Source organism: Notechis scutatus, chromosome 10 (genome assembly GCF_049901735.1).
Source record: "Notechis scutatus isolate UNSWTSFEM ecotype Mainland chromosome 10, rNotScu1.2, whole genome shotgun sequence".
Classification (NCBI taxonomy): Eukaryota; Metazoa; Chordata; class Lepidosauria; order Squamata; family Elapidae; genus Notechis; species Notechis scutatus.
The window spans coordinates 17447501-17471228 of NC_142018.1; the positions used below are offsets into that span (position 1 = coordinate 17447501).

General features: G+C 42.1%; 1 protein-coding gene across 8 annotated transcripts in view; it reads right to left on the minus strand.

Annotated features, from left to right (window-relative positions):
- The window catches only part of GRIA3 (glutamate ionotropic receptor AMPA type subunit 3), a 144326-nt gene that overhangs the window by 102306 nt on the left and 18292 nt on the right, over positions 1–23728 (minus strand). For all 8 annotated transcript variants that reach the window (XR_015750728.1, XM_087972150.1, XM_087972151.1 and 5 more), the window contains exon 3: positions 6215–6454. Coding sequence is in view for 7 of the 8 variants with exons in the window: in XM_087972150.1 (XP_087828276.1) it covers positions 6215–6454 (240 nt within the window). In the remaining variant the exon portion in view is untranslated. The remainder of the gene's footprint in view (positions 1–6214; positions 6455–23728) is intronic.

A 23728-nucleotide genomic window follows, 5' to 3' on the forward strand; every position in this document is an offset into this window, starting at 1 on the left:
GATGATAGATAGATGAGAGATAGATAGATGAGAGATGAGAGATAGATATATAAATGAGAGATGAGAGATAGATAGATAGATAGATAGATAGATAGATAGATAGATAGATAGATAGATGAGAGATAGATAGATGAGAGATGAGAGATAGATATATAGATGAGAGATGAGAGATAGATAGATAGAGGATAGATAGATAGATGAGAGATAGATGAGAGATGTTTTTATTTACTTTCTCCACTGCCCACCACTGATTAAAGTGGGGGGTGGGCGGGTGTCATGTTTTTATTTAGAACATGGAGGTTACCACCGCTCTCGCTTAAACTTTTTCCATTAATTTGCTACTGGTTCCACTCTCACCCACTTCTCCTGTTTACCAGCTAATGATTGCCCCGAAGGCAACTAGAGGGAGAAACAGAGTTTGATATCATTGTAGGGAATCAGAGAAGTTTTAATAAGAGGCATTGGGACTAGCATGTGTTTGTTAGGGTCTCAGTAAGCCTTGGTCAGAACAACTCCCTCATTCACTGAACTATAGGAAGGAGGAGGAGGGGAAACCAAGCAAAGGGAACTTGCTTGGATCCAGCAGCTAATCTGGGTCACATTATAAACTCCGAACAAAGTGCTTTGATTGAAAAAGCTTTTATGAAACGCTCAGTCATTTTCTCACATTGGAAGCTCAGGGTTTTGATTGAAACCAGGCAGGGTCCCTGCTACGATCAACAATCGAGGGAGATTCCATGACTTTGGGGGTCTTCATAACAGACTGGAGTGTGGAATTCAGCCACCTGTACGGTGCTGGGAGTCTTCTCAGCAATACTTGATAAAGCACCTGCAGTTTTATCTTCTTCTCTGTTGCCTTGATATATGGAAGGAACGGCAACGGCATTTACTGAAAGCTGCTCTAAAAATTTCACTGCATTATTTATTTATTTTAATGGGCCAAGAATAGGACGAACTCAGAAGGGGGTTCCTGAGGACCACCATCTATTATACTGTCATTATGTAAGGGAATTGGGGACAAGCTATGAAAAATGCATAGCTTTTACACGAGCATCAGACTCTGAATGAGGAAGCCAACTACAGTAGAACATTTACAATCCTGATTGGACCATTTGGAAAAAATATTCTTCTTCCTCCTCCTCCTCCTCCTCCTCCTCCTCCTCCTCCTCCTCCTCCTCCTCCTCCTCCCCCTCCTCCCCCTCCTCCTCCTAAATTTAGATTTTTTTCCAGCTTTCTTTTGCAACGGTTTCATTCTCAGTTCAGTTAACGTATCTTGTCTATTTTTTTTTTTGGCATGTTTTTCAGATCAATGGGGTGTTGGAAAGGAGTTGTGGAAAGGGAATTAGGACAAGGTCAATCTGTCTATTCACCAGAAAGATAACAGTAAAGACAACAGAATAACAGAGTTGGAAGTAAAGTAATAAGCAAGTGTCTTGGAAGTCTTCTTAATCCAATGCCCAGCTGAAGCAGGCGACCCTCCATCATTTCAGACAAATGGCTGTCTAATTTCTTCTTAAAAACCTTCAGTGATGGAGTACCCACAAACTGGAGGCAAGTTATTATTCCACTGATTCATTGTTCTCACGGTCAGGAATTTCCTTGTTCATTATAGCTTGGTTCTCTCCTTGACTAGTTTCCATGTACTGATTCTTGTCTTGCCTTCCAGTATTTTGGAGAATAGGTTGACCCTCTCTTCTTTGTGGAAGCCCCTTAGATATTGGAACACCACTATCATGCAACCACTATCATGTCCCCTCTAACATACCAGTGACAGAATTTTCTGAAAAATGAAAAGAACAGGACCGAATTTGATATGGAATGAGATGCTGCCCAAAATACAACCCAGTTTCAAAATGAGAAAGGTCAAATGGGCAGGGGACAGGGTATGGGAAAAAAAAATCTGAAAAATTATCCTAAATCCCCTGAGGGTAAAGTAATAAGCAAGTGGCTTAAATACTGGAGTCTTCCCTAGTGGTAGGATTCAAATAATTTAACAACCGGTTTTCTGCCCTAATGATTTCTTCCAACAACCAGTTCACCCAACTGCTCAGAAAGTTAACAACCGGTTCTCCCAAACTGGTGCGAACTGGCTGAATTCCACCACTGGTCTTTCAGGCCTTCCCCATCCAAGCTGGATTGGTACAGTCCAAAGGAATACCTTCTGGATTTCTCCAGAAAGTTCTATTGCTAGAATGAGAGGTTTCCCAATAAAATTACTTCCCAGCCATTTAACCGTTTTACAGAGGTTTAAAACATCTTGTTAGTCTTGGCTCTTTGAGGGTAGATAGAAAAATGCTGCCAGCTTTTTCGAAATTCTGTTATTATCATCTCTATCAAAAGAGTTATTTCTTTTGATGGCTTCTTCTGACCTGACCTGCATGACACATTTCAGCCTTTCATTGAAATACAATCACAAGATAGCCGAAACTGTCTGAGAAATACTAAGGAAGGGACAGAAGCATCTCTGCTTCCTTTCCAAAAACAAAAATAAAACTTCAGACAATAGCAGTACCAAAACAATCTTCTAATTCTGGATCTCCCAAACAAAGCCAGCAGGTTGGGAAGTAATAAGATCCTAACCCTGACCCAACTCTGATTCTGGAAAACAGCCAGACAAACCAGGGGATGGGGAGAGAAATTAAATGAGTCCTTCCTCTCATTTGAGATGCACAAGAAGTTGCCTTCAACAGCAGACCTGTGCTACAATCCAACTTGCATAGTGAATAAAGTATCCTTACCTTAAATTATTTACCGATTTATATACTCTATGAAAATTAAACATGCTTTATCTTACCCCGCAAAGACTAGCTCAAGCATGCATATTTATGCTCTCATTAAAATTTAAATGAGAATCTATTAAAATGGGAACCTGCTTATCAACAACATGTGGCTCGGATTCCCAAGGAGAGATATTTTCACAAGTATTGGACTTGGCTTCCTAAATCTGGGATTATTGTCATCTAGCATACCCTACTATGGAGTCCTTGGGGTTCTTTGAGCTTGGTTGTTTGCCTTTAGACATTTTTTTTTTTTAGCCAACTACGTTCATATCATCAGAAGGCACCAAGAACACCACACTTCAGCCCTCAAGCCTTAGCTAATGTCTTCTCGAAATCTTCCTGGTCCCTTCAAACAAACTCTGGAACTGACTTGATATTTAAACTGGGTTTAAGGCTATGATGAGCCATGGCTGGTTTATTATTATGGCTTATCATAAGCAGCCAACTATAATGGACCCGTCTATGGAATTTCTCAGTCATCCAGGTCATGGTTGTCCCAAAGGTGCTTTTTCAAGAGGCAGCTGGACTTTCTGTTTTTGTTTTTGTTGTCTTCTTTGAAGACATTTCATGTCTCAACTCTGAGCTGAAGAAGCTTCTTGGATGAGAAGGGAAACGTCTTCAAAGAAAAACCAGAAAGTCCAGTTGCCTCTTGAAAGTTATAGTCCTCTGGGACTCTTATGCACATGGTTCAGCGTTTCCCTTTCCCCTTTCCTTTCCTTTCCTTTCCACTCTACTTCTCCCCCCCCTCTTTCTTTCTTTCTTTCTTTCTTTCTTTCTTTCTTTCTTTCTTTCTTTCTTTCTTTCTTTCTTTCTTTCTCTTTATCTCTCTCTCTTTCTTTCTTTCTTTCTTTCTTTCTTTCTTTCTTTCTTTCTTTCTTTCTTTTTCTTTGTATTCCTTTCTTTCTCTTTCTCTCCCTCCCTCCCTCCCTTTTCTTTCTTTCTTTCTCTTTCTCTTTCTCCCCTCCCTCTTCTTTCTTTCTTTCTTTCTTTCTTTCTTTCTTTCTTCCTTCCTTTCTTTCTTTCTTTCTCTCTCTCTCTCTCTTTCTTTCTTTCTTTCTTTCTCTTCATCTCCCTTCTTTCTTTCTTTCTTTCTTTCTTTCTTTCTTTCTTTCTTTCTTTCTTTCTTTCTTTCTTTCTTTTTCTTTCTTTCTTTCTTTCTTTCTTTTTTCTTTGTATTCCTTTCTTTCTCTTTCTCTTTCTCTCCCTCCCTCCCTCCCTTTTTCTTTCTTTCTTTCTCTTTCTTTCTCCCTCCTCTTTCTTTCTTTCTTTCTTTCTTTCTTTCTTTCTTTCTTTCTTTCTTTCTTTCTTTCTCTTTCTCTCTCTCTCTCTTTCTTTCTTTCTTTCTTTCTTTCTTTCTTTCTTTCTTTCTTTCTTTCTTTCTTTCTCTTCATCTCCTTCTTTCTTTTTTCTTTCTTTTCTTTCTTTCTTTTTCTTTCTTTCTTTCTCTTTTCTTCTCTCCCTCCCTCCCTCCCTCCCTCCTTCTTCTCTTCTTTCTTTCTTTCTTTCTTTCTTTCTTTTTTTTTTTTCTTTCTTTCTTTCTTTCTTTCTTTCTTTCTTTCTTTCTTTCTTTCTCTCTCTCTCTCTCTCTCTCTCTCTCTTTCTTTCTTTCTTTCTTTCTTTCTTTCTTTCTTTCTTTCTTTCTTTCTTTCTTTCTTTCTTTCATCTGAACCCCAATGCTTTAATGCTCCAGTTCATAAGAAGAGATAATATGTGATATTTTATGTAGCTGGAGAAAAATTAAGCCATGCCTTCCAGGACACAATCTAACCTCAAACTTCCAACCATGGTAGCCTGAATCAATATAAAACCAACATAAAACTCTTTCTGAGGTTTGCTTCTTAGCCACCTTAAAATGTGGCACAAAGGTAAAAAAGTAAATTACTCTGCCCTCGTGTCATGAGCCTTTCCTCAGCCAGCAAAGCATATCCCAGTCTCCCAATCATATGAAACAGAGATCCTTTCAGAGCTTCTGTGACACCTTATTCTAAGACTGAGGTCCAGGCTTCCCTTCTCTCTGGCAGCTGCTAACACAGCCACTTGCTATGAAAATGCTTGCAAATGAGATTTCCCCACTAATGCAATATTTAAGCTGGGAAGAAATGACTCCCTGCAATTTCTCACCGATTGTCCAATTTTAACAATACCCTAGTAAGCTAATAATGTTTACATGCACGGAGAGAGAATGAGAGAGAGAGAGAGAGAGAGAGAGAGAGAGAGAGAGAGAGAGAGAGAGAGAGAGAGAGAGAGAAACGAAAGTTAAAACGATAATATATTTCCAGAACTGACAGAAAATTGTTCCATATTGTCTTCCAGAAGCGGTTGTGCCCCGAAGCAACAAAAAATTGTCAGTGCAAATTATTAAAAGTATGACAGCTCCAGGATCCTCTCTTCCCTTCCCATTTCAAAGGCAGCAACATATGCGAGAATTTTCATTCTATTATCTTATTCAAGAAATTATCGTTGATTACTGTGACTGAAATTGTTCCGGAAAACAGGTTGGAAAATACTTTACGATGCATTAGGAAAGGCTGTCCAAAATTGCCACACATATTTAAGATGCTGACAAAATTCATTGCAACCCTTTAGAACAGGGGTGTCCAACCTTGGCAACTTTAAGACTTGTGGACTTCAACTCCCAGAATTCCTCAGCCAGTTTTGGCTGAGGAATTCTGGGAGTTGAAGTCCACAAGTCTTAAAGTTGCCAAGGTTGGACACCCTGCTTTAGAACAAGGATTGGCAATTATGGCCCCTTTACAAACTGTGGACTTACACTCCCAGAATTCCTGTTGGTTGCTCACCCCAGTTCAGAAGAAAAGATCTGGGATTGAGGGATGCAGCTTAAGGCACCGTGGCATCCTCAGAGAGTCCTAAAGGCTACAACCAGAGACTGTACATTTATAAGTAAGAATCAGAGATGGTATTCAGCCGGTTCTGACCAGTTCTGGAGAACCAGTAGAAGAAATTTTGAGTAGTTCGGAGAACTGGCAAATATCACTTCTGACTGGACCTGCGCCCATCTATTCTCTGACTCCTGAGTCCCAGTTGATTGGCTGGGTCTTTTTTGGGAGCTGGAAAGCAGGTTAGTGGGGTGGGGAGGGAATGGGGATTTTGCAGTATCCTTCCCCTGCCACGCCCACCAAGCCATGCCCACCAAACCAGTAGTAATTTTTTTTTTGGAATCCCACCACTGGTAGGAATGCTGCAGACTTTTGATCTGGAAATTCAATCCTGAAGCTGATCAATCCAATTGGCATTCTGTGTCAAAACAAATAAAGTTCAAATGAATGGTTCGAATCCTTGACTTCCTTCAGGTCCAGGCCTTCCTATTGATTATCCATTAAGTAGAGGACTACCTATATTAAGCCACTTTTTGCATTAAGAGACAAGGGGCGGGGGGAAGAAACCAGCTGGGGGAAATAAAAGCACATTCTTACCTCGTTCGGTGTCATAGAGATATACGAATTTTTCCCAGTTATAGTATGTCAGAAGGCTTAAGATGGCTCCTTTCAGAGCTGGACGCATCTGAATGACAAACTGAACCTCGGCATCGGTTGGAAAGCTAGGCGTGATGAAAGACGTATGCAATGCCCCGCAAAAGGACGTCAGTGTGTTCATTGACATCTGGTCATAGAATCCAAAGATGGCATAGACTCCTCTGGAGAACTGGGAGCAGACTAGGAAGGACAGAAGAACAAAGTAATTAGCATGGAGCAATGTCCAGCAGGAAGGATTCAAATGCTTTGGAAATAGCCATAGCGCTTAGACTTATATAACGCGTCACAGCCCTCTCTAAGTGGTTTACAGAGTCAGCATCTGGCCCCCAACAATCTGGGTCCTCATTTTACCTACCTTGGAAGGATGGAAGGCTGAGTCAACCTTGAGCTGGTCAGGATTGAACTCCTGGCAGTGGGCAGAGTTAGGCTGCAATTGCAAGCAACAGCAATAGCACTTAGACTTATATACCACCCAATAATGTTTTACAGCCCTCTCTAAGTGGTTTACAAGGTCAGCATCTAGCCCTCAACAATCTGGGTCCTCATTTTGCCAACCTTAGAAGGATGGAAGGCTGAGTCAACCTTCCTCAATATATCACAGTTCTCAGATTTAACAGAATAACAGAGTTGGAAGGGATCTTAGAGGTCTTTTAGTCCAACCCTCTGCCGAAGGAGGAAGCCTACAACATTTCAGACAAATGGTTGTCCAACCTCTAGACACTAAAGTAATTATTCAGCATTTGGTTTGATTTGACAGAATATTCTCAGACCCATCTTGGCTTGGTTAGAAACTTTACTGGAGACAAACAACATGTATCTTAAACACAACAGTGATTGCCCACCGAGGTCAAAATAAGTCAGACAAGTACACATCAATATCCCTGTGTTTAACCTCTAGACTTTTTCCTCCTGCCCTTCCAAATTAAGGATGGATGCTCATTGATGGATTACTTGGTGTACTGGGTAGGAAACTATTATATTCACATTACAGTTCTCTTTAGCCTGAGAATCAAAAGTCCCCGTCTCACCAGTCTCCGCTCTCATCCATATTCCACATGCATATTCATATTTAGAATAGGAAGAGAATTAGAATAAAAGGCTCATCAATTCTGAAGAGAGTTTAAATCACTGTAGGGTGATTCATGACTCAGAATAAGCGCAAGAGTATTTGGTGTCTCTGGAGATTCTCAATCATCCAGGTCATGGTTAACAGATAACAGGTAATCAGAGTTGGAAGGGACCTTGTAGGTCATCTGATCCAACCCGTTGCCCAAGCAGGAGACCCTACACCATTTCTGACAAATGGCAGTCCAATCTCTTCTTGAAGGTCTCAACTGATGATGCTCCCACAACTTCTGAGGGAAAGCTGTTCCATTGGCTGATTGTTCTCACTGTCAGAAAGTTTCTCCTTATTTCCAGGTTAAATCTCTCCTTGTTCAGTTTCCATCCATTATTCCTTGTCTGGCCTTCAGGTATTTTAGAAAATAGCTTGACCCCTTCCTCCTCTCTGTGGCAGCCCCTCAAATATGGGAACACTGCTATCCTGTCTCCCCTGGTCCTTCTCTTCACTAGACTAGCCATGCCCAGTTCCTTTGGGTTGTCCCAAAGGCTCTCTTTCAAAAGGCAACTGGCCTTTGTGTTTCCTTGAAGACACTTCACTTCTCATCCAAGAAGAGTTCTGAAGAACCAAAGAAGCTTCTTAGATGAGAAGCAAAACGTCCTCAAGAAAAACAACCTCAAGTTGCCTTTTGAGAAAACACCTTTGGCCCAACAATATTTGGTCTTGCTTTTCAGCCACTACTACACACAACTCCTGTTGACTGGACACCTTCTTCTCCCTTACAGGCCAGGCATCTTTCTCACCTGCCTTTGTGGAGTTCAGAAAAAGTAAGGATAGTAGAGCAGTGATTGCATTAATAGATCCTTGACTCTACATAAAATAGGCTGCAGACAGAATAAGCAGCTCATAAGTGGGTTGTTAAATAAGCAATTTTGGGAAGTCAAGATGAAGCAAGCAGTCATAAAAATTTCTTTAGTTAAAACCCCAGCTCCATCCACCTTATCTCCTTAATAATTAGGGCTCCTAAGAACCACTTTCCAATTTTACGCACTTACGTTGAGTACTTATTATTTTTTGGGGGTGGGGGGGCTTAATATCTTTTTTAAAACCCACATAAAATCAAGACATGTTTATTTTAGCCTTTCCAGTTCAGTACATTAAAAGGCAGTCCTTTTTTGCTAAGGTAGGGAAGGGTGGTAAACCCTTAGAATGTGAGAAATTCTCTCTCTTGTCACGACAGTTGCTTGCCGATTTTTGTGTGAATGTTGAGACTGTGTTCCAGAAGGTGGAAAACACCCAAGGTCACAACTTTGCTGCCACCATCCTCATGTGCAAAAGCTGAGACCCTTTGTGGGGGAAGATTTAACATCTCCTGCAGTGGTGACCTTCTCTCCAGAAACCTCCTGAGATCCCGCAGAAGAGCATGGGAAGCTCATCACATTTGGTGACCTTGTGAGGTTTCTCCCATCTTGTGTAAAAACCTTCTAATTCATGAGCTGGAGGGGAAGGTTCCAGAAATAAACCACAGAGTCTCACAAGCCTCAGAAGGCCAACTCATTTGAACGCCACAACCTTAGGGAAGCAAATGACTCCTTCAAAACATGATTAAAGGGTCAATCAATAAACGGCACAAGCTAGTCTGTAGAGACGCTCCGTCATCCAAGTCATGGTTGCTCCAAAGGTGTTTTTTTTCAGGAGGCAACTGGATTGTCTTGTTTTTTCTTTGAAGATGTTTCACTTCTCACCCAAAGAAGCTTCTTCAGCTCTGACTGGATGGTGGAGAAGGGAAAGATTTATATTATATTTTTAGCTGTGCACTTTGGGATGAACACCCTCAAATGATGTGGGAATATGAATGGATTTCCAGAAAAATAGCAGACTACAGGAACCATTTGCCTTACTCGGATGATTCTGAGGACACAGATAAACCTCCAAGTGGCCACAGATAAATCTCCAAGTGGCCACAGATAAACCTCCAAGTGGCCTCAATGACCCATTAGTAGAATGTAAATGACCAGCTGTCTGCAAGGAGGATAAATCCTTCCATTCCTCACCATCCAGTCAGAGCTGAAGAAGCTTCTTGGATGAGAAGCAAAACCTCTTCGAAGAAAAACCAGAAAGTCCAGTTGCCTCTTGAAAAAAAAAAAGCACTTTTGGGAGAACCATGACCTGAATGACTGAGAATCTCCACAGACATCTTATTGTGTTCAATACCAAGTGGCATTTGATACACTTCAATATGGGAGATTCTGTTCTATATCATATAATGGATGTATCTGCATTTTGCGTAGAAGACTTGGTTCACATATTATCTGATCGTTGTTTGTATAAGAGCGTGAGAGACAGGTACCTTGGTTCATATATTAAATGAATGACCCATTGGGAACTCCATATTAAAGCAGCATACCTTATACAGGGCTAGAATCCAAAAACAACATTTAATACTTGAATCAAATGGTTTGGCTGAGATCGGGTCTGATTGGGGTAGATTGTAGGAGGGACACTGAAATATAGTTTTATTTTATTTTACTTATCCATATATCAAATGATTGTAGTTTACTCCAACTTCGTTTAAATTGGTTTTTCTAGGAGTTCAGTAATCATTTGTGTTTGGAACTCTGTGTGTTGATATGGCCCATGGGCTAATCAATAAACTAAGCTAAGATAAACTAAGATAAATTAAGCTACACTAAACTAAACTAAACCTGCACTTTGGCATCTACATTATACAATCATAGCTTCAACATTCAGAGAAACCACCATTCAGAGAAACCACCATTCAGAGGAACCTTCTTTCTGCATGAACCTTCTAAGTTGTCTAGATGTTTGTTTGTTAGAGATTTTGTTTTATTTAAATATGCTTAGCCACTACCTGGGCACAGGTAATGCTGCAGAAACAGTCCTTTCTCAAAATGCTTCTCTATTACAGAATTTTGCTCCAAGCTCTCTCTCTCTCTCTCTCTCTCTCTCTCTCTCTCTCTCCCTCCCTCCCTCCTTCCCTCTCTCTCTCTCTTTTTTAATTTGGAAAACAAATGAAAACAGATTCGCTTCTCTGGGTCAGTGGTGAATTAGTGGGTTCTGGAAGCAGACTGGGTCTTCCTTTGACTCACTTTGTTTGTTGATTTTATTTCCTTATTTTTTTTCCTCCTTGGGATTAGTTGTTTGTTTCATTTGCGATTGGTAAGCCATCTTAAGTACCACTGCAGCAGACCGACAAAAGAAATCTGGGAACACTATTTAAAAAGAGGCAGGGCTGTGTGTGTGTGTGTCTGTGTGTTCCTCCCCTCTCTTTTTGCATTCCGGAGCTCTGCTCACAAAGTCAAAATTTATGTCAACTCTGAGTCATGAATCTTCTGGCTTTCTCCCCCCTCCCCCCCCCCCCCCTCCCCCTCCCCCCTTGGCAATTGCTCAAATGCTGAAGATTATGCAAACATATGGTGGAGAGAAGAAAGTAAGGAGCTAAATTAGTGGCTTGCTCTTCAAATTGCTGAATATGAACAAAGACATGGTGTATTTTCTCTCTCTCTCCCTCTCTCCCTCTTCCTCTCTCCTCTTCTTCCTCCCCCCCTCTCTTCCTCCCTCTCCCTCTCTCCCTCCTTCTCTATCCATCCCTCCTTTTCTCTCTCTCTCCCTCCCCCTCTCTTCCTCCTTTTCTCTCTTCCTCTCTCTCTCTCCCTCTCTCTTTTGCTCCCTCTCTCCTCCTTTTTCTCTCTCCCTTTCCCCCTCCTTTCTCTCTCCCCTCCCTCTCTTCCTCCCCTTCCTCTCTTCCCTCTCCTTCCCCTCTCCTTCCTCTTCCCTTTCTCTTCCTCTCCCCTTCTCCCCTCCCTCTTTTATTCTTTTATTCCAGGCTCTTCCTTTCATGGCGATTTTTAAAATTGTATTCATGTTACTAATAGCATTAATATTAATAACTTTATCCTTCTTGTGATTTGAATGGGAACCTACACTTTTATCCTGAAGGTCTCATGTTTAATGCCTACCATGCTTTAGTCTCTCCTGGAAATAAATCAGAAGGCCCCAGAATTAGGAATATCGTGATTTGGCGGTATCTAAGCAAACAGAAGAGGGTTTTAACTACTTAGCTATTTCAACTGTTTTAAGTCAGGCTACAAAAAAAAAGCCCAGCTCTGTCTAATCTCCCATTCTGCGCAGGTGAAACTTCCTTGCTGTCAGCCAGTAAGCCTAGCTCATCAATCCCCAAAGGCGCAGAAAGAAGCCGGGCAGACAATTAAAAAAAGAAGAAGAAAGGGAGAAAGAAGGGTAGGGAACTGTACACAGATGAATGGATTTGCTAAAACACAAAGTTAAGCCAAGCAATTACAGTTAAAATCTCTTGAGCTGCAGGGAGAAAAAACAACAACAACCCGAGAACATCGTATTTGCTGCAGATAAGTTTAGTCTGGTTTGTGTTAAATTTTCAATCTTATGATCTTTATTCCAAGCGATGCATGGCTTTAGAAGTCGCGCCGAGCCTTATTAAGTTGAGCAATATATAGATTACAACACAGGCAGTCCTCAATGTTCAACCACAATTGAACGCCCAACATTTCTGTTGCTAGCATTTCTTGAGTTTTGCTCCTTTTTACGATTTTTTTCTGCCACCGTTGTTAAGTGAATCACTGCAGTTGGTAAGGGAGTAACCTGGTTGTTAAGTGAATCTGACTTTCCCCTTGGCTTTGCTTGTCAGAGGGTCGCAAAAGGAGATCACGTGACTCCGAGGGTGTTGCGACCAGGAATTAAGGAGAAACTTCTTGAACAGTGAGGACAATTCACCCGTGGAACGGCTTGCCACCAGAAGTTGTGGGTGCTCCATCACAGGAGGTTTTTAAGAAAAGACTGGACAGCCACCTGGTATAGGAGAAATGGTATAGGACTGTGATATGCAAACCTATGGCATGCGTGCCAGAGGTGGCATGCAGAGCCATTTGTGCCAGCACGTGAGTTGCAGGCAAACTTACCTCACTGTGCATGTGCGCGCCTCACAGCTGATTTTCGGCCTCCCAAAGGCTTGAGGAAGGCTTCTGCAGGCTTCTACAAGCTTTGCAGGCTGAAAACTAGCCCTGTTTCATCACTTCCTGTTTTTCTGAAAATACCGGAAGTGATGAAACAGGGCTAGTTTTCATCCTGCAAAGCCTGCGGAAGCCTTCCTCAAGCTTTTGGGAGGCCAGAAAAAGGCCTCAAACCCACCGAAAAATCAGCTGTGAGGCGAGTGCAGGTAAGGGGCAGCGGGGTGGGGGGATTGGGGGAGATTGTGGCGCATGTGTAGAGGGTGTGGGGGGGCACATTGCCTTCTGGGTGCTGGCACATGAGTGTGAGCATGCAAGCACACACACAATTTTTGGCACAGGACCCCAAAAAGGTTAGCCACCACGGGTATAGGGTCTCTTGCTTGAGCTGGACTAGAAGACCTCCCAAGTCCCTTCCAGCTCTATTCTGATCCAAGAGCTGTGGTGGTGCAGTGGTTAAAATGCAGTACTGCAGGCTACTTCTGCTGACTGCCAGCAATTCAGCAGTTCGATTCTCACCAGCTCAAGGTTGACTCATCCTTCCATCCTTCCAATCTAGTAGTCCAGTAGTCAACTCCAACCCTACTGGAGATGTGCATTTTTATATTCACATTTTGGTTTTGTTTCCTGCTGCCTAATATAATTGCGCCTCAAATTTCAATTGTTAAGTAAGACATTGCTATTTTCCTCCTTCCCTCCCTCCCTCCCTTCCTTTCTCCATTCCCTTCCCTATTCATCCATCCATCCATCCATCCATACCAGCTTAAGATTGACTCATCCTTCCATCCTTCCGAGGTCGGTAAAAATGAGGACCCAGATTGTTGGGGACAAGAGGCTGACTCTGTAAACAGTTTAGAGAGGGCTATAAAAGCACCGTGAAGCAGTATACTGTATAAGTCTAAGTGCCATTGCTATCATACCTTGAATCAATGCTCCAATTAGCAAGCCAACAGTTAAACAAGACTTGTATAGCAGAGAGAGGAGGAAGGAGAGAACCAAATTTCCTTTCAATTGATAATGTCCGATACCCAGTAGACAAGGGGTATAATGTAGCCATTTTGGTTTATTTCTATTAACAGGAAACTTTGAACTATTTCAAAGTATCTGTTAGAAGAAAGCAAACCCATACGGAGCTATGGTTGAGCTTCAAATGATACAGTAAGATTCCATCAAACTCCCAAAGCATCTTTGCTTAAAAGCCTTCCTGGCAGAGATATAGTTATTACACCTTCCCAGGGTCTCCAAAGGATATAAAACCCATAGCTGGGTAAGATTTCCTTGTGACTAATACATCTCTGACATGAGCTTTAATCTGGAAGGCTAGCTGTGCTTTTCCCCGTTGGCTTTTACAGCAGTGGGTTGGTCTTAATAAAGGAAGAATTTGGGATTGTTTTTTTTTTCTTTTCTCCCAGATCTCTTCACATTTTAAGGGTGAAAAGTCAAGATTGTGTCCCCTCTGTTATTGGTTAACTACAGGTTTTTTTTCCTCGTTCGGGTTGCAAACTCCCTCAAGGCTAATTAAATACAAAGATTTCTATTTTGTGAAACTTAAGGATAACCATGTTCAGAGACAATTCTGAATTCCTGGTAACATTGGTCCAAGAGCATCAGTATTAGCTTTTGTGCTCCCTTAAGACTCCGATTTCCACTGCTTCCGAATAAGAAATGAGCCGATCACTGTTATTTCAACTAAGGAAAGTGCTAAAAGTAGAATTTGGAGACACGATAAAACAAAAATGAAAAAAGAATTGTGTAAGCTATAAGCAGAGCCAATTAGGAGCCCACTCAATTTTCTTTTGAATGTCTGGTTTGGCTCATAATTAGCTTGTCTGAATATCAAGCCCTTTCAGGCATTATAGCCATTATTTTCTAAAAATTGAATTTTGCAAGATTGAATGGCCCATCCTTTAATTTGGAACTCTGTCGAAGGAGAAAAGTTTTTATCAAAAGAACACTGGGGACAGGGGAAATCACTCCACACACACAAAAAAGGAAAGCCCAGGGCTTAATCCCAAAAGTGCTTTTTCAAGAGGCAACTGGACTTTCTTAGTTTTTTTCCTTGAAAACATTTTGCTTTTCATAAAAGAAGCTTCTTTGGTTTAGAACTAAAGAATCTTCTTGGATGAGAAGATGTTTTCAAGTAAGAAAAAAACCTAAAAAAAGTCTAGTTGCTTTTTTTTTGGAAAAGCACCTTTGGGACAATCATGACCTGGATGACTGTGAATCTTCATAGTCACCTGGGATTTAATGGACCTCAGTTTAGCTGACTGCATATGTATTCCTCCAAATATAATCCCGAAATAATGGACAAAATTCATTATAGTCAAACTAGCCTTGGCAAATCCCTTCCGTTCTGTAGTTTTTGTCCATCTAACAGATTAACAGAGTTGGAAGGGACCTTGTAGGTCATCTAATCCAATCCCCTGCCCAAACAGGAGACCCTACACCATTTCTGACAGATGGCAGTCCAGTCTCTTCTTGAAAGCTTCCAGCGATGAAGCTCCCACAACTTCTGAAGGCAACTTATGTTCCATGTGTTGATTGTTCTCACTGTCAGAAAATTTCTCCTTATTTCCAGGTTGAATCTCTCCTTGTTCAGTTTCCATCCATTATTCCTTGTCTGGCCTTCAGGTGCTTGGGAAAATAGCTTGACCCCTTCCTCCTCTCTGTGGCAGCCCCTCAAATATTGGAAGACTGCTATCATGTCTCCCCTGGTCCTTCTCTTCCCTAGACTAGCCATACCCAGTTCCAGCAACCGTTCTTCGTATGTTTTAGTCTCCAGTCCCCTAATCATCCTGGTTGCTCTACTCTGCACTCTTTCTAGAGTCTCAACATCTTTTTTATAGTGTGGTGGCCAAAACTGGATGCAGGATTCTAGATGTGGAATCTACATCATTTGTGCAACAACATCAGGGTAAGAAATAATGCAAATTATGTAACAGGAGCATTTGCCTAATGGCAGAATGAGGCAAAGAGTGGAAATGGATGCAAACAAAATAATTTTGAATTAATGGGCATGACGGTTAAATGTACCCCATCTTTCCAAATGGTCCAATAAACAAGGGTTTGAGGTGTAGTTGTGGCTATGATTTTTGGCAAAAGAAGCACCAGGGAAAATAGATGATGGTTTCCTCACCATCGAAATATTGTTTGAGTTTACTAAGGATCTTTCCAAGCAAGCCAAGATCCAGACTAGTTTTTCCTAGTCCAGTGGAGTAGTGAGATGTCAAGGTACATAATCTTTTATGGACCACGGGCCTTACCGGACAATTAAATGGAGCACCGAATTAAACAGATGTATCGACAATTGCACTCAAAAATGTAAATGAGATCAGGAGAAATTAAAAATGGACCTCCCTGAAAATAAATAAAATGGATCAATACAGTGCCTCTCTTTGCTTCATAAATTTTCTTTTCCTGGTTGCATTTTTTGTACAGTTTTTTCCCTGAATGCCATCACTCCGCTAAACAAATAATTTCCTCAACATTGTCAAACTATTTACTAAGTCTGCATTACTATTACTATTAATCTTCTTATTTTTCCTTTCACCGATCTCCTCCCACCTATGACTGTATGAATGTAACTTTGTTGCTTGTATCCTTACGATTTTTTATTATTATTTTACTGACTGTTTACTAGTATGATTTGATAAGCCCTAGCTTATTATTATGTTTTCTAGTATGATTTATATGTTTTATATGTTTCCTATATATATGTTTCCTAGTATGATTTATAGTATCCTATAACTACTTCTAAGTGTTATGCCTATGATTCTTGACGCATGTATCTTGAGAGCATATAATTCTATTCTGTTCTATTCTGTTCTATTCTATTCTATTCTATTCTATTCTATTCTATTCTATTCTATTCTATTCCATTCCATTCCATATCTTCTATTCTATTCTATTCTATTCTATTCTATTCTATTCTATTCTATTCTATTCTATTCTATTCCATTCTATTCCATTCCATTCCATTCCATATCTTCTATTCTATTCTATTCTATTCTATTCTATTCCATTCCATTCCATTCCATTCCATATCTTCTCTTCTCTTCTCTTCTCTTCTCTTCTCTTCTCTTCTCTTCTCTTCCATTCCATTCCATTCCATTCCATTCCATTCCATATATTCTATTCCATTCCATTCCATTCCATTCCATTCTATTCTATTCTATTCTATTCTTAACATCACAATTGGGTAAGCACCTTCTCCATGCATATCCTTCAGGGGGCCCGTGTCCAATGGTGGGATTCAAATAATTTAACAACTAGTTCTCTGCCCTAATGATTTCTTCCAACAACCAGTTCACCAAACTGCTCAGAAAATTAACAACCAGTTCTCCCAAACTGGTGCAAACTGGCTGAATCTCAACCACTGCCCATGTTTGGTCCTGCATCCGACTCACTCCCTGATACTTGGAACCCACTGCAACCCAAAACAGCTGGAGATGAGAGCTCCAGATGTGGCATTCAGCACCAGTGCTCAGAAAGATGCCTTTCCCACATATTCATCTTCCTCTAAAAGAAAAAAAAAAGAAAGAAAAAAGCACCCAGCCACAGTATTATAAAGTTTCCTCAATGCAAATTATGCCTAATCAGTATTTATCAGGCTCGGTTAATTGGCACATCACAAAAAGAGTTGTCTGAAGGAGTGTGCTCATAATGAGCACGCCAAACAACAAGGATGGCAATCAGACAATGAGCATCTGATTGCACAAACAGGAAGTCGCTGGGTTTCCTGAATATGTCACACTTCAGCGGAAGAGACACTATAACCCAATTGATGCATCCGCCAAAAGGAAGGGGAGGCAGGAGTGGGCCAAGGCAAGGTGTGCTGAAGTCTAGCAGAACAAGATTCAAGCTCTCCCCCAACCCATGAGGTCAGCAAGAGGCCTTCGGAAAGTCCCCTCCCCTTACCTTACAGTGATACTTTTCGGGCAGGCAAGCCATTAGTGTGAGTACATATAAGAGTCAGCCCTTCTTTTAAAACAGAAAGGAGATGGGCCTTTCCATTTATTTTATTTTATTTATTTCTATCCCGCCTTTATTATTTTTACAAATAACTCAAGGCGGCGAACATACTGTATATATAAAACATTTCCTCCTGTTCTTACCCAAACCTGGTCCCAAGAGTACAAGCACAAGACAAAGGCAGCAGTATAATCTTTGTAAGTTTCAGCTAAGAATCCTACTTTCTTCACAGATAAAAGGCTGCTTCCAACTAATTAGCTCCGACAAGAAAGAACCTTGCCAAGTTTTTTCAAGTCTGACAAAAAACAACAGATAAGAAATAGTTTACAAGAATCTTCAAATACCAATTGTAATGTCCACGAGGCTGAGTTCAAAACTTCTTTGCTTCCTGCAAAGAACGTTCGCTTCACAGCTGGCTTTTATCTTCTTGAAGGAGGGGCCATTACCTTGTAGCCTTACTCCCGAGTCGCCCATGCTGTTGTAACCGTTCTTTCCTCCAAGCAATCCTTCATTCATGCGCACTTGGCATGGGCTCCTCGGGAACCTCCTCATCGCTGCTGCCAGCCCCCACAATCTCTGAAGGCAGCAGTCCAGTCCGTAATGGTCCTGGCCCCTCATCTGAGTCTTCGCTCTCCTCAGCCGTCTGCACCTGCTGCTGGCTAACCACAACACTTCCTTCTCCAATTTGCCCCAGAGCAATAACCCTGAGAGAGGGAGAGTGGGGGAGGGGGGAGGGAGGGACTAGCCCAAAGTCACCCAGTTGGCTTTCATGTCTAAGGCAAGGCTAGAATTCATAGTGCCCTGGTGATTGGCCCAAAGATACCCAGTTGGTTTTCATAGCTAAGACAGAATTAGAATTCACCATCTCCTGATGATTGGTCCAAAATCACCCAGCTGGTTTTCATAGCTAAGGCAGGACTAGAACTCACTGTCTCCTAGTGATTGGTCCAAAGACACCCATTGTTTTTCATGCCTAAGGCAGGAAACTAGAACTCACAGCCCCCACTTTCTAGTCTGGTGCCTTAACCCTCAGGCCAAACTGGTTCTCAAGATTTACAGGAGCCACGGTGGCACAGTGGTTAGAGTGCTGTACTGCAGGCTACTTCTGCTGACTGCCGGCTGCCTGAAATTTGGCAGTTCAAATTTCACCAGGCTCAAGGTTGACTCAGCCTTCCATCCTTCCAAGGTTGGTAAAATGAGGACCCAGATTGTTGGGGGCAAGATGCTGACTCTATAAACTGCTTAGAGAGGGCTGGAAAGCACTGTGAAGCGGTATATAAGTCCAAGTGCTATTGCCCTTCCTTCCTTCCTTCCTTCCTTCCTTCCTTCCTTCCTTCCTTCCTTCCTTCCTTCCTTCCTTCCTTCCTTCCTTCCTTCCTTCCTTCCTTCCTTCCTTCCTTCTTTCCTTCCTTTCTCTCTTCTCAGTGGTTAGAGTGCTGTACTGCCGGCTACTTCAATTTGGCAGATCAAATTTCACCAGGCTCAAAGTTGACTCAGCCTTCCATCCTTCTGAGGTGGGTAAAATGAGGATCCAAATTATAGGGGGGCATGATGCTGACTCTGTAAGCCCTCTTAGAGAGGGCTGAAAAGCCCCGTGAAGAGGTATATAAGTCTAAGTGCTATTGCTATTGCTATCACATGGACTACACAATGGTGACTCAGTACTGGACCCAGATTTCATACAAGCAGAGACAAGAATATGGTTAGTTCAAGAGTCCGATATAAGGGCTTAGGGTCCCAGAATTCCTGGGGGCTCAGTCTGTGCCCTGTTCTCCTTATTCAGATCACATCCTTCCAAGAAAATTATGATGCTCCTTCTCCTGAATTTCTGCCATGCTGCCTCCAATCCAAGGAGGCATTTTGCAACATCCAAGGTGCATTCAATAACAGCATCCTTTACACTCCCTCATTTAGCAAACTGGAATTGAGCAATTTTACCAGTAGAGGAAGCGATTAAGTGAAGTGTCTCTTCAAACAAGGAGCAGTAAAAGACTTCCTAGGAGGTATCAATTCCCCCAAAGAGAAGGAGGAACTTTGAGTGCTTGTAGCTAGTTTTATTGCGCATTTTTAATCTTTCTGAACAAAACTGGGGGACTATAGCCCCCTACCCAACTAACTAACCCAGTTATCCGTCAATGTTAGCTTTGCACTGCACAAAAGCAGCAGAAGCAACCAACAGCTCACGAAACCAAATGGAAACAAGCGGATCATGTGACCCCTGGATGCTGCCACCATCATAAATATGAGCCATCATAAATATGAATGGGTTGCCAAGCCTCCGGCTTTGATCACGTGACCATGGGGATACTGCAATGGCCGTAAGTGTGGACAACAGTCGTAAGTCACTTTCTTCAGTATTATTGCAGCTTCAAACAGGCACTACACAAATATTTGGAAGTCAAGGAGTTATCCACAGCCTGGCAGTGAAGCAGAGTTGATATTCAGCTGGTTCTGACCAGTTCTGGAGAACCGGTAGTGGAAATTTTGAGCAGTTCAGAGAACCAGCAAATTCCACCTCTGACTGGCCCCGCCCCCTCTATTCTCTGCCTTCCATTGAGTCCCAGGTGATCGGCTGGGTCTCCTTTGGTTTCCCTACACAGGAGAATGGAGCTGGAAAGCAGGTTAGTGCGGTGGGGAGGGAATGGGGATTTTGCAGTATCCTTCCCCTGCCACGCCCACCAAGCCATGCACACCAAGCCAAGCCTCGCCCACCATGTCACGCCCACAGAACCAATAGTAAAACTTCTTTGAATCCCACCACTGCAGTGAAGCTAGGCTCTATCTCCCTTCAAGGTTAAATAAAGGTTTTATGGGAAACTAGGAGAAGTCAGAAGATCAGTTACCACCGAAATCAGGAATACAGTCTGGGGAAAGAGGGGTATTTCTATGCCTGGGTCAGTGCTTAAATCCTGGGTCTCTCTCTCTGCTTCCATTTCATGCTAATGGACTTCGGCCATGTTTACACAACAGTCAGCTCTGGCCTGAGGCTCTTGACATCTCACTCTTCACCCTCATGTCTGCTTATGAATATAATCAACTGTAGCTGAGGCATATTTGAACTTTTGCATTTTATGCCATCTATATATAGTCTCTGTGTGTGACTGAAAGAGAGAGAGAGGGAGAGGGAGGGAGAAAGGGAGGGAGAGAGGGAGAGAAAGGGAGGGAGAGAAAGGGGGAGAGAGACAGAGAGAAAGAGAAAGGAAGAGAAAGAGAGAGAGAAAGTGAAAAAGACACAGAGAAAGACAGAGAGAAAGAGAAGGGGGGGAGAGAGAAAGACAGAGGAGGAAGAGAGAGGGAGAGAAGGAGAAAGAGAGAGTGAATGAAAGGGAGAGTGAAAAGAAGAAACACACAGAAAGAGACACACAGAAAGGGAGTGGGAGAGAGAAAGAGAGAGAGAGAGAGAGAGAGAGAGAGAGATCTAATGAGATGACGAATTCAAATTAGATAATTTATGTAACCCATGGAATGAAAATGAACAGTAAAATAACCCTGGCGCATTGAGATTTCTATGTCCAGAGCAAGCATCTGTTCCTCCTAATTTCCATTCCCAGTGACATACATCCCTCTGTTCTGACCAGCTGAAACACACCGGATCCACCAATATATTCTGCTATATACTTTTAGCGAAATCTACTCACACAGAAGAAAGAGTCTTTCAAATAAACCAAATATCCAGTACCGTTTGGAAGATTCTCAATGACCTCTGAAATTCAGGCCACCATCAGGAGTTGTCATTCTTGGGTACCCCCAATAAAGATTGAGAGGACAACCTTGGTCCTGCTGGTGGTCCAAGAGGAACACAAATGAGTCTTGGAAGCCTGGAGAAGCAACAACCACAGTTGGAAATTCACTTCCCATGTTTTTTTCCATCACTATCAAAGCAGCAGGATTAAGCTTTTGACCAGGAATGTCCAACCTCGCTAACTTGAACACCTGAGGACTTCAACTCCCAGAATTCCTCAGACAGCCACGCTGGCCAGGGAATTCTGGGAGTTGAAGTCCACAAGTCTTAAAGTTGCCAAAGTTGGAAGTTCCTGGTTTAGAAGGAAGTAAAGTGCCTGATGATAAAGAAAGAACAGAGCAAATTTCTCAGAAAACCTTCTCCAAACCCAGATCAGGGATTCCTTTGGAGAAAAAGTATAAATTCCTTCCTTTCAGTTCCTTCCTTTTTTTTCCGGATTTTGATGCCTTCCCCTTTAAGATCATTCTACTAACAAGTGTCAACTCATAAAATATTTCTATGGTCTTTTTGGAGTTGCCAACAGAAAGGGAGGGAGGAATGGGGTTTGAAAGAGCAGTGCATCAGCTTGGAAACTGAAGGTGCATTCCATAAATAGTTTTTCAAAGATAGTAACTAAGTGACTGAAGTTTCTGCCACGCAAAATTTTAACTGGAGAACATGATTGATGACTCTTGGCTATGGATGTGTCCCATTGGAGAATATGAATTACGATATACGCAGAGCGTGGGGGAAAACCAGGGTCAAGGCTGACAATGAATGATGTGCCTCAGAGTCGACTACACCTAGGCAGTGCCGGACATGTTAACTCCCAATAAATCCTTTGGAAGTTTTGGAAGTTTGGCTCGAGACTCATGATTTAATTGGGGTAAATGCCGGAATCCTGACAACAAGACTACAATCCAAGGATTAGATTAGGCGAGCATGACCATATGGGACATATCCTTGTTTCCTAAGAGCATGATGTTCAGGTCTCAGAAGTTATGAAAACTGAACATGGGATCCATCTGCTACTTGCCATAATTTTGGCCAGCAGAATAAAACAGCATTTGAAAAAGAAGGCCATTCCCTATTTCAGCGGAAAAACATAGAATTTTTATACTGACCTTTCCCTACGTTTGTTAATCTGAACTTCCTTCCACAATTCTACTCTGACCAAATATAGGTAGTGTGTCAGATTCGGGATATTGTCAGCGTTCCAGCAAACCTCCAATCCAGTCAGTAACTCCGAGACAGACATATCTCAAAAGGACCTTTATTAGAATAGCACCTGGCACATCTGTGGAAACCCGAATCTAAAGTTTTTTTCGGCTTTCCACAATTTCCCAAACTATAAATTCATCCCCCCTTGGCTGTCATCACGTCACGTGGCCCAATTATGATCTGTCCAAAAGTAAGATCCTGATTTCATCCTGCGCCATACTCAACCACCTTGAACTAAGAGAAGAATTTTATTTTGTCTACTTAGTTGCTACTCAGTTGAAATCTCACCCCACCTCTCCCACTTTCTCAGGCTATGTGGCAGCATGGAATATAGTTTCCAAAGCCGACAGGTAATCCTTGAGTTACAACAGTTCGCTTAGTGATGGTGCAAAGTTACAACAACGCTGAAAATTGGGACTTATGACTGTTTTTCACTGTTACAACCTTTGCAACCTCACCATGATCATGTGATTGAAATTCAGATGCTGGGCAATTGGTTCACACTTACGACAGTGGCAGTGTCCCAGAGTTGTCCCTTTTGCAACTTTCTGACAAGCAAAGTCAATGGGGAAGCTTAGCAACCGGGTTAGTAAGCTACCAACTGCAGTGATCCACTTAACAACGGAGGCAAGAAAGGTTGTAAAATGGGGCAAAGCTCACTGAACAAATGTCTCACTTAGCAACAGAAATTGGGGGCTCAATTACGGTCATACGTCGAGGACTGACTGCAGTTCGAATTTGAACTTTTGAAATTTTGAAATTTTGAATCTTTTTTGAATTTTTGAATTTTTGAATCTTTGAATCTTTGCATTTTTGCTTGAATTTGAATTGAATTTCGAACTTTGAATTCTTCAACCGGCATGAGGAATGGCTGAGGAATTCTGGGAGTTGAAGTCCACAAGTTTTAAAGTTCCCAAGCGTGGAGACCCTCTGGTTGAAATCATTTATTTTATTCATGGTGGGGGAAATGCACATAAAGTCACTCTCTTGCAGAATTGGAGAACTTCTGCCTTGGAGTGTTCTGTGCATCTCGGCCCTTGTTTCCTAGAGATCCTGCTGGATCCCCCTGTTCTCTTGGCATCTTTCACAGGAGTTTTCTAGAGAGACTGACATGATGAGGTGGGGGGGAGAGGAAGCACGTCTTGAAAAATCTGATTTCAGGGAAACAGATTGCAAACGTTAAAGGCAGAGACGTGGCAGGCATCCCACCATCTGCTCTCCTCATCTCCCCGGAGGATTCAAGATTACGGGAAGAAGGTGAGTGAAGAAGCTTGGAAATCGATTCACACGCAATTAGTTAAATGACAGCGTAAAGGATGCGTCGACTTTTAAGAGCCCATTTCGACAACGTGGGACACAATCAGGAGTAGGTCTGCTGGGGGTTCACAGGGGTTCGGGGGAGCCCCTAGCTAAGATTCTGCACAGTTTGGAGAACCCCCAAATCCCACAGGCTGGCTCCGCCCTGCCCACCCCTC